The following is a 14325-nucleotide window of genomic DNA, read 5'->3' as shown; positions in this document are numbered from 1 at the left end:
TTATTGATAATATACACATATAATATAATTAACTATTTCCATGATCTGCTTCAAAATTAATTTTTTTTTACTTATAAGTAGACTTTATTTATAATACTTATTATTAAAAAGATAATATACCACTGAACAAAGGATAAACTAATAATAAGAACAAAGTAAAAATTATGAATTCTATAATTAATTGAGGCAAACTTTTCAAATTGTTTTATATACTATTATTCATATCAAATAATACATAAAAATAGGTGGTAAAACATAACTCTCGCTCTGCTTAGAATGAAACAAAAAATGTCTATGGTTTGAACAAATAATAATAAACTTGACACCATAAATAACTCATCTAATTAGCCATTGTTTTTCCAATCGTTTGTTTTTGTTGAACATTATAAAAAACAACTATGTCAAAAATATTTACACCCACAAATCAAATTAGATTAACGAATGTGGCCATAGTTAGGTTAAAGAAAGGTGGTAAAAGATTCGAAATAGCATGTTACCGGAATAAAGTTGTATCATGGAGGAATAAGCTGTAAGTGAAATTAATATATGGACAAAATGTTTATAATTAGATGCTCTAATAAATATACTGAATAATTAATATATAAAATATGATATTACAGGGAGAAAGATATCGATGAAGTTCTTCAAACACATACTGTATTCGTAAATGTATCGAAAGGACAGGTTGCTAAAAAAGAGGATTTAATTAAAATCTTCGGCAAAGACGATCAAACTGAAATATGCAAAGAAATATTAGAAAAGGGAGAACTTCAAGTTTCAGACAAGGAACGACAATCCCAAATTGATTCTCTGTTCAAAGATATAGCAACGACTGTAGCTGACAAATGCATTAACCCAGAAACAAAAAGACCTTATCCAGTTTCTATAATTGAAAAAGCTATGAAAGATATACATTTTTCAGTAAACGTAAACAAAAATGCCAAGCAACAATCGCTTGATGTGATACAATTAATAAAGAAAGAAATACCGCTTGAGCGAGCACAAATGAGAGTCAGAATTCAATTACAAGGGAAAGATGCTCGTAAAATAAGAGACAAAGTTGTTAAATTGGTTACTAATGTAGAGGATGAGTCTTGGGATTCCGGCACTGCCAACTTAATATGTCTTATAGACCCTGGGAGCTTCAGGAATTTAGATGAAATGATAAGAACAGATACAAAAGGGAACGGGCAGTTCGAGTTATTGAATCTAAAAGAAATGATTGAAGGAGAGCAAGCTTTGTAATAGAACTCATATTTAAAATTTACACATAAATAACATTGTATCATCTATTTATTAAGTTTTGTAATTGCTGTTAAAATATAAATTAATGCACTTATAATTTGCGTCTTTATTATAAATTTACTAACATAAAGGGTAAAAAAAATTACAATGAATTGCATCTAAGGCCATATCCCAATAGAATTACTAATTGTGTAAACATATGCAACAGCAACCATTTCAAAATTGTTCTATAAATAAAATAAAAATTCATAAATCAGTTTGCTTAATTTTAAAAGAGTTATTATTAACTATACAGTTTACATTAATAATTTAAGACTTATTAAATTATTTTGTAAATGTTTTTACGGCTCTGGATACGAGTCCTTTTGAGTATTATTAAATTATATTCCTTTGGGTTGCCATTACATTGACATTAATTTAACCTATAAAATCAATGTTATATGCATGAGTTGTTTTCTCTAGAAATACGAATTTATGTATTTAGAAAATAGTCTGTTCAAATTTTTTTAAGAATTTTCCATAATATAATCCTTTCTAAACATCTAAATGGATTAGTGTAATACTATGTCTATTATCTATCTATTGCATAATAAAAATTGATGGTATATTTTCATAAATTATGAAAAAACGGACAGTAAAGCCACCTTTTAAGACATATTTTTTGTGTTGAAGAATAAATAAATTAATAATATATTTATTCATTAATATTTACAGTATTTAGATGTGAACGGGTATTAAAATAAAATATTAACCTAACTCCATTGCTCCTTTTTAAAAAACTTAATATTATTTTATTTGTTATTTTACATTTAATTATTCCTTTTAAACAAAAAATAATGTTAGAATATTAAAACCGCAGTAAAAATATAACGTAAACAGGAACGTTAAAGTGAATGTACCCATCAGCAAATGAATGACAAATTAAAAAGTTTTATTTTTCTTATATTGGTAGGAGATTTTATTGATTGTTTTCTTTCAAGATTTTCGGCCAGACGGCGACTGAAATTGCAAGTTACTGTGATATATTTATTTTCAATAATTAACTATTCTTGTCAAGCAATTAAATGAGCAGGGATATCGAGTTATGTATATAAGTAATGGAAGGTACAGAACTGGGTGGCGACCAGCAATTCTGTTTGAGATGGAACAATTTTCAAGCAAATATAACTTCTCAATTCGAGGCACTGCGCGATGATGAGGACTTCGTTGATGTCACCCTGGCATGCGAGGGACACAGGCTCGAAGCCCACAAAGTGGTTCTATCGGCCTGTAGTCCTTATTTCAAGGAATTATTTAAAGTAAGTCTATCTTTCGCTCCCCACACTTTGATGTGTCACCATTACAATGACTCTAGTGAAAGTTGTTATGTATAAAACACTTGATCTACTTATAAATGCCATGTCTCGCGATCCAGTTAAATATTCGTGATTTCATTATTTGTGCCTACTTTAGAATTCTATTTCACAATTTCTAATTAATTCAACACTATTCAATATATCATTGAATTTAAGGAATTATCATTGAACAATCATATTAACATGTATAAATAATATACCTTCATGAGGTTGAAATAAAATTTTGCCTTTCCTTTGGTGATAGTGACCTATTTTAATTAATAATGTAACATTAATATATATTGAACAAGAAGCTTGAAAGTAAATTATGAATCTTTACTAATATTTGTCATAAAGTTGCATTAATAAAGAGCTGGTAGTAATTTATACAAAAAATAATGGTATCTTTAAAAGGAATTACTAGTTCGTGCCTTCTGTTATTCAAATTGTTTTAATTATGTTATATTTAGAATAAAAATCTTTTAACACAGTACTACATGTGTATACAATATTTTATCATCTTATCATTTTAATAAAATAAAGTGTGTTCAAACATTCATAATTCATACTATAGTGGTTTTATATAGGTCAATTAACCACCAGTTGGTGTGATGCAGCGAATGCTAAGGTCTTTGCCCTTAACTGCCAGTTTACGGTGAACCTGGCTTGTTAAGACAAAATATGTTGTGGGTGTTATTAATTTAGTATACACATTATAATGATTCAACATGATGTACAGGCTGTGCTCAATATTGTTTGCTTTGTGACATAAAATCTCATAGTAATTAATAACATTGTGGTATTAGACAATTTTAATAATATTTTTATAATTTTTTTATTTATAAAATAAAAATTTTAGAATTCAAAATCATTATACAAAATCTTTTAGTTATATATTACGACATTGAGTTAAAATCATAGAAATATATAAAACGGTACTGAGTAAATAAAAATTCAAACAATTACAACTTATGATAACATTTCCACTTTAGATGAGATTAAGGTAACGTTTGTAAAAAAAAAAAAATGGTGATGTGTCAATGACCTATAGCGGAATAGATAAGTTTGTTAATATAGACCCATAGGGAGAAAAAATATATAATTATAAGATTTAGGATAACATCTCGTTAAAATAATCTGTGGACTAGAATATGAGATAAAATAAATTTACTTCAATTATAGAACTAGAATCAAAAAGGATTAGGTTTGAAAAAGTTTTTTTTTTCATGTCTATAACTAAAGAGTTTATTATAAAGAAAAAAAAAAATTGTATGAAGTGATTCAAATTATGACAGCATATTATTTTCCAATTTAGCTTCAGTTAAACCACAAGCTTATGTAGGTATTCATTATAGATTATGGTATTATAGCAATTTGTGTTGGTTATATAAAATATTCTTGGATATTATGATTCAAACATACATTTTTAATGCAACCATGTATTTATTTTGAGTTTGAGATCTCTTGGCTCTTCATAATGATTACATTTTTGGTCTGTAACTGCATGCCTGTGAAATATTTACAGTATTTAAATACGAACCAATGGAAACGGAATGTAAATCGAACAAAATAAATATGGTATCTTATTTGTACAATGCAATTATGCTATGTCATCAAAAAATTAAGCACAGTCAATAATGTAGCGAGAGATCTATAGAAGACATCGAGAACTCATTAACAGAAGGCTATTAACCTAATTATAGAAGCGGCCATTGAGTATTTATTTTATAATTGAACACTCTCAATATAAAGAATTGTGAAATCGTATAAAAATTTTTTATTACTATATATTTTTTAATGATCACATTTTAAGCGATGCGTGCAATTTTCCAGAACAATCCATGCCCTCATCCGATAATATTCATGCGTGACTGTGAGGTGTCGCACGTGCGGGCGCTCTTACAGTTTATGTACGTGGGCCAGGTGAACATCGCGCAGGCACAGCTCAGCGCCTTCCTCAGAACAGCTGACGCGCTGCAGATCCGCGGCCTCACTGACTGCTCGCAACACAATGACAAAGTAATGGAACACCATTCCTAACTGCCATGCCATTTCTTTGCCATGTTATTGGATGTGTTTTCCTAATGTCGTGTTTTGTTTTTTTTTTTTTGGCAGAAAGTTAATAGAAAGTCGCCACCCTCGCAACTACGTAATTTGCTCAGCGCCAAGCCGTCACATTCTACCTCCTCCTCCAAAGCCGCAAGCCAAAACGTGGAATCGACGTGTGCCGATGACCTCGAGAAGGGTGCGAATCGCCGCTCCGAGATAAATTCTCCCGATGCTGCCAGAAATAATCTCAACGAAGAAGCTTCCTTTCAAACTTCTAGTCAAACGAGGCCTAATAATGACGATTTAAACCAAACTTCAAATTACCCCACATTGAGGGTGAAAACTGATCTCGAAGCAACTGAAATTAATAATGAAGAAAACGATATTCCAATGGACCCCGGGGACTCTGAAGAAGCGGACAAGTGTCAAGATTTCACAGCCACGGACCTTCTCGAACCTAAGATGGAAGTCATGGAGCAAGAGGTCAGCGACGAGGAGCGTTCCAACTTCCAATCATACTTCAATGAAAACAATGCTCTAGCCAATCCGAACCCTTTCGCCACATTACAAGGTAAACGACAGCTCTTAAAAAGACTATCGCGTCGGAACCTTCGTGGGTCACAAGTAAATCTATGTTGTTCTGTGTCAGGTAATATCGATCTCATGGCCGGAATGAATTCGGAGCTCCGGGACGAAAACGCGGAAGGTAAATATGCTTCGTGTTCTCACCCTCACCTCATTGACACGCACAAGTCGAGTCGGACAGCCGCGCCCCCGGCGAACCTCTGTCGAGCATTAGTTATACGTGACTTGATATGAATCGGCTAGCAGAGAGCGCGCGGTCTCGGGAGTCAGGAGTTAGAGTCAGGCGCGCGGGTGTCGGCCGACCGTCCCCGCCCCTCGCCCCGCCCCCCGCACCAGGACCCCCCGGAGCCCTCAACATCGCGCCCGCCGCCACACTCACCCCATGGGACTGTCCTCTCGCTTCATCTGCCATGTTAACTTGACCATCTTCCTCTAGGTGTACTCGGTACTCTTATTGACATGTTTTTTATTATGCAAAAATCTATCGTTTTGCACTTATGAATTAAAGTACTCAGAGATACTACTGTTCTTGAGCATTCTCCAGCTGACTAGTATGATTTTTTTTTTCAAACTTGGCTCCGTCATGGTATACTGGCACTAAGTGGAGAAGGGCAATCCTATGGGTGAGGGATGATGTCAGAAGATATCAGTAGCGGTGTGGGAGGTGGTCGGGTGGTTCTGGCGTGTGGGGGTGGGGGGTGGTGGTGGCGGGCGCAGTGCGAACGTGGTGTTGTTGGCAGTGGGCGGGGGCGCGGGCGGGGCGGGCGCAAGCGGCGGCCCGGGCGTGCGGTGCTCCCAGTGCGGCCGCCGCTACTCCAACGCGTCCAACCTGCGGCAGCACGTGCGCCTGATCCACGAGGCCCAGCCGGTGGTGTGCTCCACTTGCGGCCGCTGCTTCAAGACGCCGCTGTACCTCCGGCGACACACGCTGGCGCAGCACCCCGCGCACCCCGCGCGACTCAAGCCGCCGCCGCCGCCGCTGCCCGCGTTGCGGCCCGCGCACCACTAGCGCACGCGCTCTCTTCTAGTCCATTCCTCACTCCGCTGTATCTCTCTCTATCTCTGTCTCTCTCCCACATCGAGGGCCACTCGCATCGCATACCTCATGTACATTATTATTTCCCCCTCCCCCATTTGGCGCATTAAAAGAGTCACGCTCACATTGGAATGTAAAAATGTTTAATTGATTGAAAAGCTTGAGTTTTCATTAATTCGGATTTAAGATGCGGATGTGACATGAGAGTGCACGGAGGTAGAGTACATTTGTTGGTGGCCGGTCTTTCGAGACGAGCCATCGGCCGAGCGAGACTCAGTCTCGGACTCGTGGAGTATTATCTTAGTTGGTAACATTGAGGAGATGTGTTTTGAAGTTACAAACAAGACTGTCAGTAGATATATCTAGTCTGTGATCGGAGTGTCGCCGGGGGCCTATCTGCCGTCACACCTCTCCGCTTATTGGGTGCCTTTCAATATTATACCGAGCGTCGGGACGATCCTTCGTCACTGGAATGACGAATTAATGTAATATATAAAGAAAAACAGACAAATATAACAATATGACAGTAAACGTCGAGGGATCGCTCCGACGTACCTCACTGACAATAGACTGATCGTTGTTGAAGCATTTGTTGCAAACCGGTGCTGATTTACCATAGGTTATTTACAGATTACAAACTATACATACCTACATTATACACGTTACCCCTACCTCCGATACTCACCGTCGACACATTCACCTATTAGTATATATATATATCGATAAATATTTTCTTATTAGAGTGTGATTTTTTCGTAACGCGTCATCGACGGTACGTATCGGACGTGAGCGTCATTTTTTATTGTCGAATGAATACAATAGCCATAGTAATATTTAATATTTTTTATACACAATAGTTTTTTATCTTTACACAGATGATACAGATTGTTGAGTGATCGGACGGCTCCCGGTCACATGACATGTTCAATTTTACTCGTGAACATAGCAGTTGTTGATGGTTTTATTATTTTATTGAATCGATATCTGGATTCGCGATACACGTGTAGGGTTTAAGATTTGTGTTTTTTTTTTTTAATATATTATTTTTCTATTTGATTAGATTTTAAGCTATTGGTTCTACCGGCTGATTTTTTTTTTTATTAGTTTTTATTTTCTGTTCGCCATTACTCATCTAGTCATAATTTATAACAGGCGGTTATGGAATTTTGGTGGTCGATAGTTAGGGTTGTGAAATACAATATTAGTGTAACCTCCTGGTATCCGAGTGGTAACTGATCGGTTCACAGGATAGAAAACGATCTCTTAATTTGATCTGCATTTATTTTTTTATATATTTTCGAAAGGAATATGTAAATGACGAAAAATTTTATAAAAAATTAAAAAAAAACAACTATATATATATATATGCCTATCGTAATCAATATTCTAATATTATTCGGCGAGCACTACGAAATTTAAAATTATCACATGATATATTAGGACCGGCTTTCGCGTTTGTATTATACTGACTATAAATATATTAAGGAATCCCGTACGTTCTGAAAAAAATATTAATGGTTTAGAAATCGGTCATAGCGATGTTTGAAGAAATATATATACTATGCTGGACATAATTAAAAAACATGAATATTGCTTTACTTAATGTAATACAATAAACGAGCCTTAAGGTCATTGCGAACCACGAGTTTTCATGATCACGCTACATTCGAACAGTTAAAGTTTTTAACCAGAAACTGCTCGTATTTAGTTTACCGATACTGAAAACTGTATGTGTTCCGTTTGACGAAACAAATTCGTGTTAAGCATACTGTTACACAATGTTTTCCACAGTTAAATAGTTGCTATGGATAAGGAATGTTATGTGCATTATTATTTTTTCCGTTGCCTGCAGACTGTTCAATAGTTTCTAAGTATAATAGTACCGATGTGTTAAATATTTTAAACAATATCTCCCTGACAATACATATAATTTTATTGTACATAAGAATTCTAATATCTGTTTACACTATATTTTCATAATCAATAAAGTCGAGTCAATTCTTGCTAATCGCAGCTCCTCATTCACTTATGGTCCATACGTGCTAGTCCTAGAACATTTTATTATAATCATGTTCGTCTGTGCAAAAAGCTTCGACATACTATGAATACATTATGTATGTACATAAATTAATGTAATTTTTTTACTAAATACGAAAAAAAAAATAATGAAATAAAGTATAACGAATAGTGTGCGATTTTTTTGTTATCCGTTGGTCATAACTCGTTTCCATCCTAGTCTGTCTGAGAACATGTAAGTAATCAAATTGGTCTCTGTTTGATCGTCTTCGCTGGTTATGTTGTATTTCTTGCGATTGATTTGTGATGTAAGTGTGATGTATGTGCAGGGGGTAGGTGGGACGCTCGTCGCAGCCGACCTGTGCCAGACGCCGTGTGGCTCGAACAACATCGTCGAGCTCTGCCATTCGTGCTCAAACGGGAGAACGAGAGAGCTTCCGCACCAAGATTTGTGAGTAAAGAAGCTCATACGTCTATAGATATAAAAGCTACAGCCGCTAGACGTTTGGCGGGATTGTTAAGTTCATAAAGTTTGGTACCAAGTCGTCCTTTTAGACAGGGCTTGTAACACAAGCACGTGTTTTATACTCGTTGGTGGACATCCGTTAATTACGTGAGCTGTTTGACTTCAAAATTGCTTTCCTCGAATAGAATGGAAGTCTTGAATTATATATTCCAAAACAAATAAACTTTTTTTTAATTAAATGTGTGTACAGTAATTTATGTTTTCCAAAGCTTTTTACTCTTTCCATTATGACGTCTTCTCTCCCCAAATATAAATAAGATATTATTGGACCTCTGCCCCATTAATTTGGGCTCACTTAATTCATCGATATCTCCTTATGGTACAGTTCAAAACATGACATTGTGAGCATGTCGCATAAAGGCCGGTTCACATCGACAGATAAAGCTCGGCGAGGGTGTCGAGATCCGCGAGGAGTTGCTGCGCGGCGTCAAGTGGGGCGACTACAGGAAGGTGACCCGTGGGCTGGCGGCGGCTTTGTTCTCGCCGATGGAGTTGGCCACGTGCTCGGTGACGGGCCAGCGCTGGTCGAGGGCCGGCCAGGAGTCTCGACCCACCAAGCCGCCGCTTGAGAGACGCCGCGTCCACGCCCTCATCTCATACGTTAGCAGGCACTTTCCCGACGTAGAGGTTAGCCGCATCAAGCAGGTGCTCGCTTACAAGTGCAAGGAGAACTGCGCGGCGCTGCGCATGAGGACGGCCAGGTGAAACATTCACACGCACCAAGACAAGTTAACAAACACTAAACACACTACAAACATGTATACTCACTCACGCACACACACATACACAACAGAACAGAAAATATACATACAAACGCACACACACATACAGAACAGAACATATATACACACGCAAAGAATACACCACAGACAAAATATATTCATATACTCTACCGTCGGTTGTTAACATTTTTAAATTTTTATATTCTGCCTAATGTTTTTATTGATGATAAAAATGTTTTAAACATGAATTAAACGTTAAATATCTAGTGGGGTCGTCGGTATTATAAAACGTGTACATACTCACGATTCCATTATCTCTACGATTATATAATTTACTTCATTTTGTGACTCATAATCTAGGAGATATATAACATGTTATAAATGTGCTCTGTGAGATATCACAATCTGACGTGATCCTATGATAATAAGTGGACGTCATCTTTATATCCACGAAATCTTTATTTCTTACTACATTTCGTATTTCCGTAATCAGACTGGAGCGCTTAATTCATTCTCATACATTATTAATAAACACTACACGTGTTTCAAATGGCCAGCTTACGTTGGACAATGTGCACAGCGACAGCTTGTATGGGAATACATGAATGTTGCGTAATACGTTCATTAAATATTTACGCACTTTGAGCCACCAAAAAAATGTTGAACGATAATGATTTTGCTGTTACGTAAACTATTGTTAGTTGTAAATTGTGTTATATTTTTAATCACACTTCAACCAAGAGGTTATCGTTTTAAACTATGGGCTATTTTCACGATCATGGTCGGACTGATTTTGTTGCGAGATAACTTAATGTTTGTTATGGCTTTGGTTTATTCGGAAATAACATGGCCAATACTTTTCTGTGTAATATATAAATTCCTTTCAGATTATAACCGAGGTCATTTATAATTTTAATTTATTTAAATTAAAATTTATTATATTACAAGTGACATTTGCGTGCGTCTCGCACAAGCGCGCTTGAGGCAGTAATACAATTTGAAGTAGGCTGTCGAACTGTTTCAGCGAGTCCAGTAATTATCTGTTGAGCGCGGTGCGGCCGTGCGACGACCCCACGCCGGCCCCACACACCCCGCAGCCCGCGCACACACCACACCCGGCGCACACCCCGCACCCGGCGCAGCCGGCGCCCTCGCGGTCTTCATACGCGCACTAGTGAGTTAAACATTATTATATTACTAACATACCTTCATCACAATGGCTTCTTTTTTCAACAGGTGGAAAAATTTACAAAAACTATCCCGTAGTTATTATAAACATGAACATAAACTAGCTTCTGCGGTAACATCAATTGATCTAACTTTGAAATTAGCTTGAGGGAGATAAATAGAACAATATATAATACCGCTGGACACCAGAAGGAAGTAGTTGATCCAGTGATAATAGATGTAAATTAATTATCATTAATTTATGGCTTGTTGATAGAAGACTTTAAAAAATTTTGGTGGTCGGTATATTGAATGCCATTCCAAATGTTTTTTTATATTCTAAAACTCACACTGAGGCATGCTAATTTTATATAATATATGAGATACAACTAATACCATCTACATTCTACAAGCCCGTCGTTCGAAATCCGAATTGGAGTCATTCGAAATTCAAATGTTTGGAACATTATTAGAATTTATTAGTGGTCGAAGAAGTTTCTAGATTACGTATTGCGTTATGCTGTTGCTTGTTAGTTCGAATGTTTTGTCATATTAATAATATATTAACGTGTCGGTGTGTAATGTTTCAGTGAGTCGCCGAAAGGTGGCGGGGGCGGCGGCGGAGAGGCGGACGGGGCCGACGGACCGCAGTGATGTGCGTCAATCGTAAACATCGATGTTATTTTTTACCAAAAAAAAAAAGTGTAATGACTCCGCGACTTACGCGGGGTGCAGATTGGTATTTATTTAGGTGATATTTTTCTATTGGCTACTGATAAGATGTATGCAGACGCTCGCCGACGCCGCGGCGCTGTTCGAGTCGCTCTCGAGGCACTAGCAATAATTTATCAGGTTCCTAAGACATGTTCTGTAGTTAGGTTCTATTTGCACGAATTTTTCGCAAACACTGCCGCTTATTTTTTAAAAAATAATATTTTCAGTCCGTTTTAGTCGTTCGATCGCTTACTTCGTTTTTTTTTTATGAATATAGTCATTTTCGTTATAATTATAAAGTTTTATATACGAGGCATTTAAGTGCTGTACGAGGGACCGTTGCAATCGCAAAGTGAATATATCAAAATGGCATAATGTTAGAGGTAAAGTATAGATAATATTAGTAATTTCGTTTTATAGATAATAATGTAAAGATGAATTTATTTTGGTGTGCGTCGGAACGGATATTGAAAAGTCTTCGGAGAGCTGTGATCGTGATGGTTAAAATGGAGTCATATTTTTAAATACTTGTAAGAGTTGTAACGTAATGTGTAGAGGTATGCGTACGGCGGCGGCGCGGACCCGCGCCGCGCCCCGACATTAATCATATCAACTAAGCAATAACTATTATTTGATAAATGAAGAATTTTTTAATTTTTAAATACTATTTTAACCACGTTGTTATAAATGTAGTTAGTAAATAACTGAATTCTCTAAAGTCCATGATCATTTATACAGTTCTTTTGAACGATGATCTAATCCTCATAATAATAACACGTCACATATTAAATTCATATCGATTTTGATTTACTCGATTTATTTTATTGATCGCTATATTGAGCTCGGGCAGGTATTGAATGTTCTGAACGTTTGTATCACACGCGAGCGGCCGCCTGTCCCGTGACCGGCGGACTGAAACATATCAGGTGTGAAGATTTTTAATTGTTGAATTTACTAATTATACATGCTCAAAGTATATCAAGCGGACGAACAAATACTCACAATATCTGCTTGTCTCGTGTTAGGCCGCGTGCACACTGGCCGACGTCGGAGTGTGTCGCACCCCAACAAGTTACAGTTACCACAGTTAGAATGGTTTATGACAGACTTATATAACGCTAACTGATCGTCTTTAATGCTCAATTTTGCCAAATTTTACTTGCCGAACGTCTTGTCTGAATGTTTTATAATTTTTTTGTTTAACGTATTATATATTCTTTTTATTTGATCGCCATTCCGCCCCCTTCTCCCCTGACGGTGTCCAGAGAACGGAGATGGCTCGACAGATTTGCTCAATGATAAGCATATTATAATGAATTCTGTTCGTACTTTCACTTAGACGTTAACGGATCGGCCCAAATAAAATTATTATCATTAGAAATTTTTTAAATGAAATTTAATTGTAATTTTAGAGAATTATAATTATATCGAAGATTATGTAAAATACTTATGTGACGAATGCTCGAGATGCAATATGTTAATTTAGTGCCAAATGATAAGTTAACTTGTAGCAATATGTCTTATCCTAATGCTCTTGTAATTTCTCGCGTAGTGTTAATGACCTATGAGGTTATATGGTTTCGTTTACAAGACTATAATAATATATTTATACAGGGAAAGAGTTAGCTATGTACGGTTCGGATATAAGAGTGTTGTTGCGCTAAAATACTCATAGTGGCAGGGTGTAAAAATAACAGAGGACGCGGTGGTCGATCGATCGGCGGACCGGTCGGTCGACTGGTTGCCCGACTGGTCGGTCGACTCGTCGGTGGTATGGTTCGTATGGGATGCTGTAATCACCTCACCTCACCTACAGGGTAGATGCTACTTTGTTCTCTTCGCTTCTAAATAATTATTTTTACACTCTGTTCAGATAAAGCACTGAATGAGCATCGGAACAGAGAATTTATTTACTCAAATAAGTTTTTTTTTTAAATTATTTATAATAATTTTTTTTTAAACTAAAATATTTTGCATTTTATGATTGTAATGGCAGCTGTCCATGTACGCGGTGAGTGATAAAATCAGTCACTGTTTTAATAAGGTTTCATATATTAATTGTAAACGATACATCGAACATGACACGTTGGGCACAAATATTAGTAAAAATTCTACCGCTTATTTCGCTTGCTATACGTAACGACGTCTCTATGTCGACTTGATCGGAGTCCTAGTCGACTTGTCTGTCGGAAGCCCCTGTTATGATGTCTATATTTTTTAAGTATATTTCACTGAGCAATACATATACATATATTGTATATAAGAACAACATCGATGCCACTGTCCGCGTGATAGTGTTGTGCCAAAATTAAGTGCTAGTCTTAAAAGAGAAATGTTGTTATCATTTTCAGATTTTTATTTAGTCCAGAATGTGTTTGTTCCTGTGCTGTGAAAGTCATATTTTTCAGACAAATCAACACGGAAATGTGATAGAATGTCAGATGATATAGTCCCTTTCTATTATTTAATGAAAAAAGATAGTTTGATTTGAAAAGTTTGATTTGATATATATATATATATATATATATATATATATATATATATATATGTATATGTGTATTAGCGTTTAACGTATTTCATAAACATCAGAGAGTCGGCTGTATGAAAGCGGCTATATCGTCTGATGCGGTAAGGTAGGTATAGGTCGACAACAACAGGGTCAGTTGATACTATGTTGTTAAAATATTGATAAGAATAGAAAAAAAAAAGATAAATGTTACAACGAACGGACGTTTTGATAATCTGCAGTTGTTGTTAATCTGTGGTCCATTTTATATAGTCTGTTGTCGTCCTATAGCGGGAATGTGATTTAAGTCATAAATATTATTGGTGTGTTGTGTTGATTTGTTGCTATATTTATAGTATTTATATTAATAATGATGCACATAATGATTTAGCTTTGAGCTCGTGCAATATTATTCCAAATTGTTT

At 36.1% G+C, this 14325-nt stretch overlaps 2 protein-coding genes across 4 annotated transcripts; both read left to right on the top strand.

The window, feature by feature from the left end:
- The first annotated feature begins 308 nt into the window (after nt 1-308).
- On the top strand, nt 309-1342 carry LOC116767720 (ribosome maturation protein SBDS). Its single transcript, XM_032658175.2, has 2 exons — nt 309-529; nt 621-1342. Exons 1-2 carry the CDS (start codon nt 399-401, stop codon nt 1243-1245), a joined length of 756 nt encoding a protein of 251 aa, XP_032514066.2. The 5' UTR covers nt 309-398; the 3' UTR covers nt 1246-1342.
- Nucleotides 1343-2140: 798 nt separating this feature from the next.
- Nucleotides 2141-13888, top strand: LOC116767231 (protein tramtrack, beta isoform-like). 3 transcript variants are annotated; one of them, XM_032657475.2, is made up of 8 exons: nt 2142-2543; nt 4413-4598; nt 4695-5199; nt 5278-5334; nt 8595-8716; nt 9170-9492; nt 10538-10687; nt 11271-13888. In XM_032657475.2, the coding sequence occupies exons 1-8, from the start codon at nt 2343-2345 to the stop codon at nt 11332-11334; spliced, it is 1608 nt and encodes a 535-aa protein (XP_032513366.2). In that variant the 5' UTR covers nt 2142-2342; the 3' UTR covers nt 11335-13888. The 3 variants fall into 3 exon arrangements, with proteins under 3 accessions (XP_061383190.1, XP_032513366.2, XP_032513365.2); XM_032657474.2 differs by having other exon boundaries at nt 10520-10687; XM_061527206.1 differs by lacking the exons at nt 8595-8716; nt 9170-9492; nt 10538-10687; nt 11271-13888 and adding an exon at nt 5954-8439 and having other exon boundaries at nt 2141-2543.
- The last annotated feature ends 437 nt before the right edge of the window (nt 13889-14325 follow it).

This window comes from Danaus plexippus (assembly GCF_018135715.1).
Source record: "Danaus plexippus chromosome 9 unlocalized genomic scaffold, MEX_DaPlex mxdp_24, whole genome shotgun sequence".
Classification (NCBI taxonomy): Eukaryota; Metazoa; Arthropoda; class Insecta; order Lepidoptera; family Nymphalidae; genus Danaus; species Danaus plexippus.
The sequence above is the reverse complement of the archived record's forward strand: the minus strand, read 5'-3'. Positions and strand labels throughout refer to the sequence as shown.

Excerpts from the sequence above, each read along its gene's own strand:
- LOC116767720 (XM_032658175.2), top strand. The coding sequence starts at position 399 with ATGTCAAAAATATTTACACCCACAAATCAAATTAGATTAACGAATGTG. Across the intron at positions 530-620 it reads GTATCATGGAGGAATAAGCT|GGAGAAAGATATCGATGAAG; the intron begins GTAAGTGAAATT and ends ATGATATTACAG.
- LOC116767231 (XM_032657474.2), top strand. The coding sequence starts at position 2,343 with ATGGAAGGTACAGAACTGGGTGGCGACCAGCAATTCTGTTTGAGATGG. Across the intron at positions 2,544-4,412 it reads ATTTCAAGGAATTATTTAAA|AACAATCCATGCCCTCATCC; the intron begins GTAAGTCTATCT and ends GCAATTTTCCAG. Across the intron at positions 10,688-11,270 it reads CGGTCTTCATACGCGCACTA|TGAGTCGCCGAAAGGTGGCG; the intron begins GTGAGTTAAACA and ends GTAATGTTTCAG.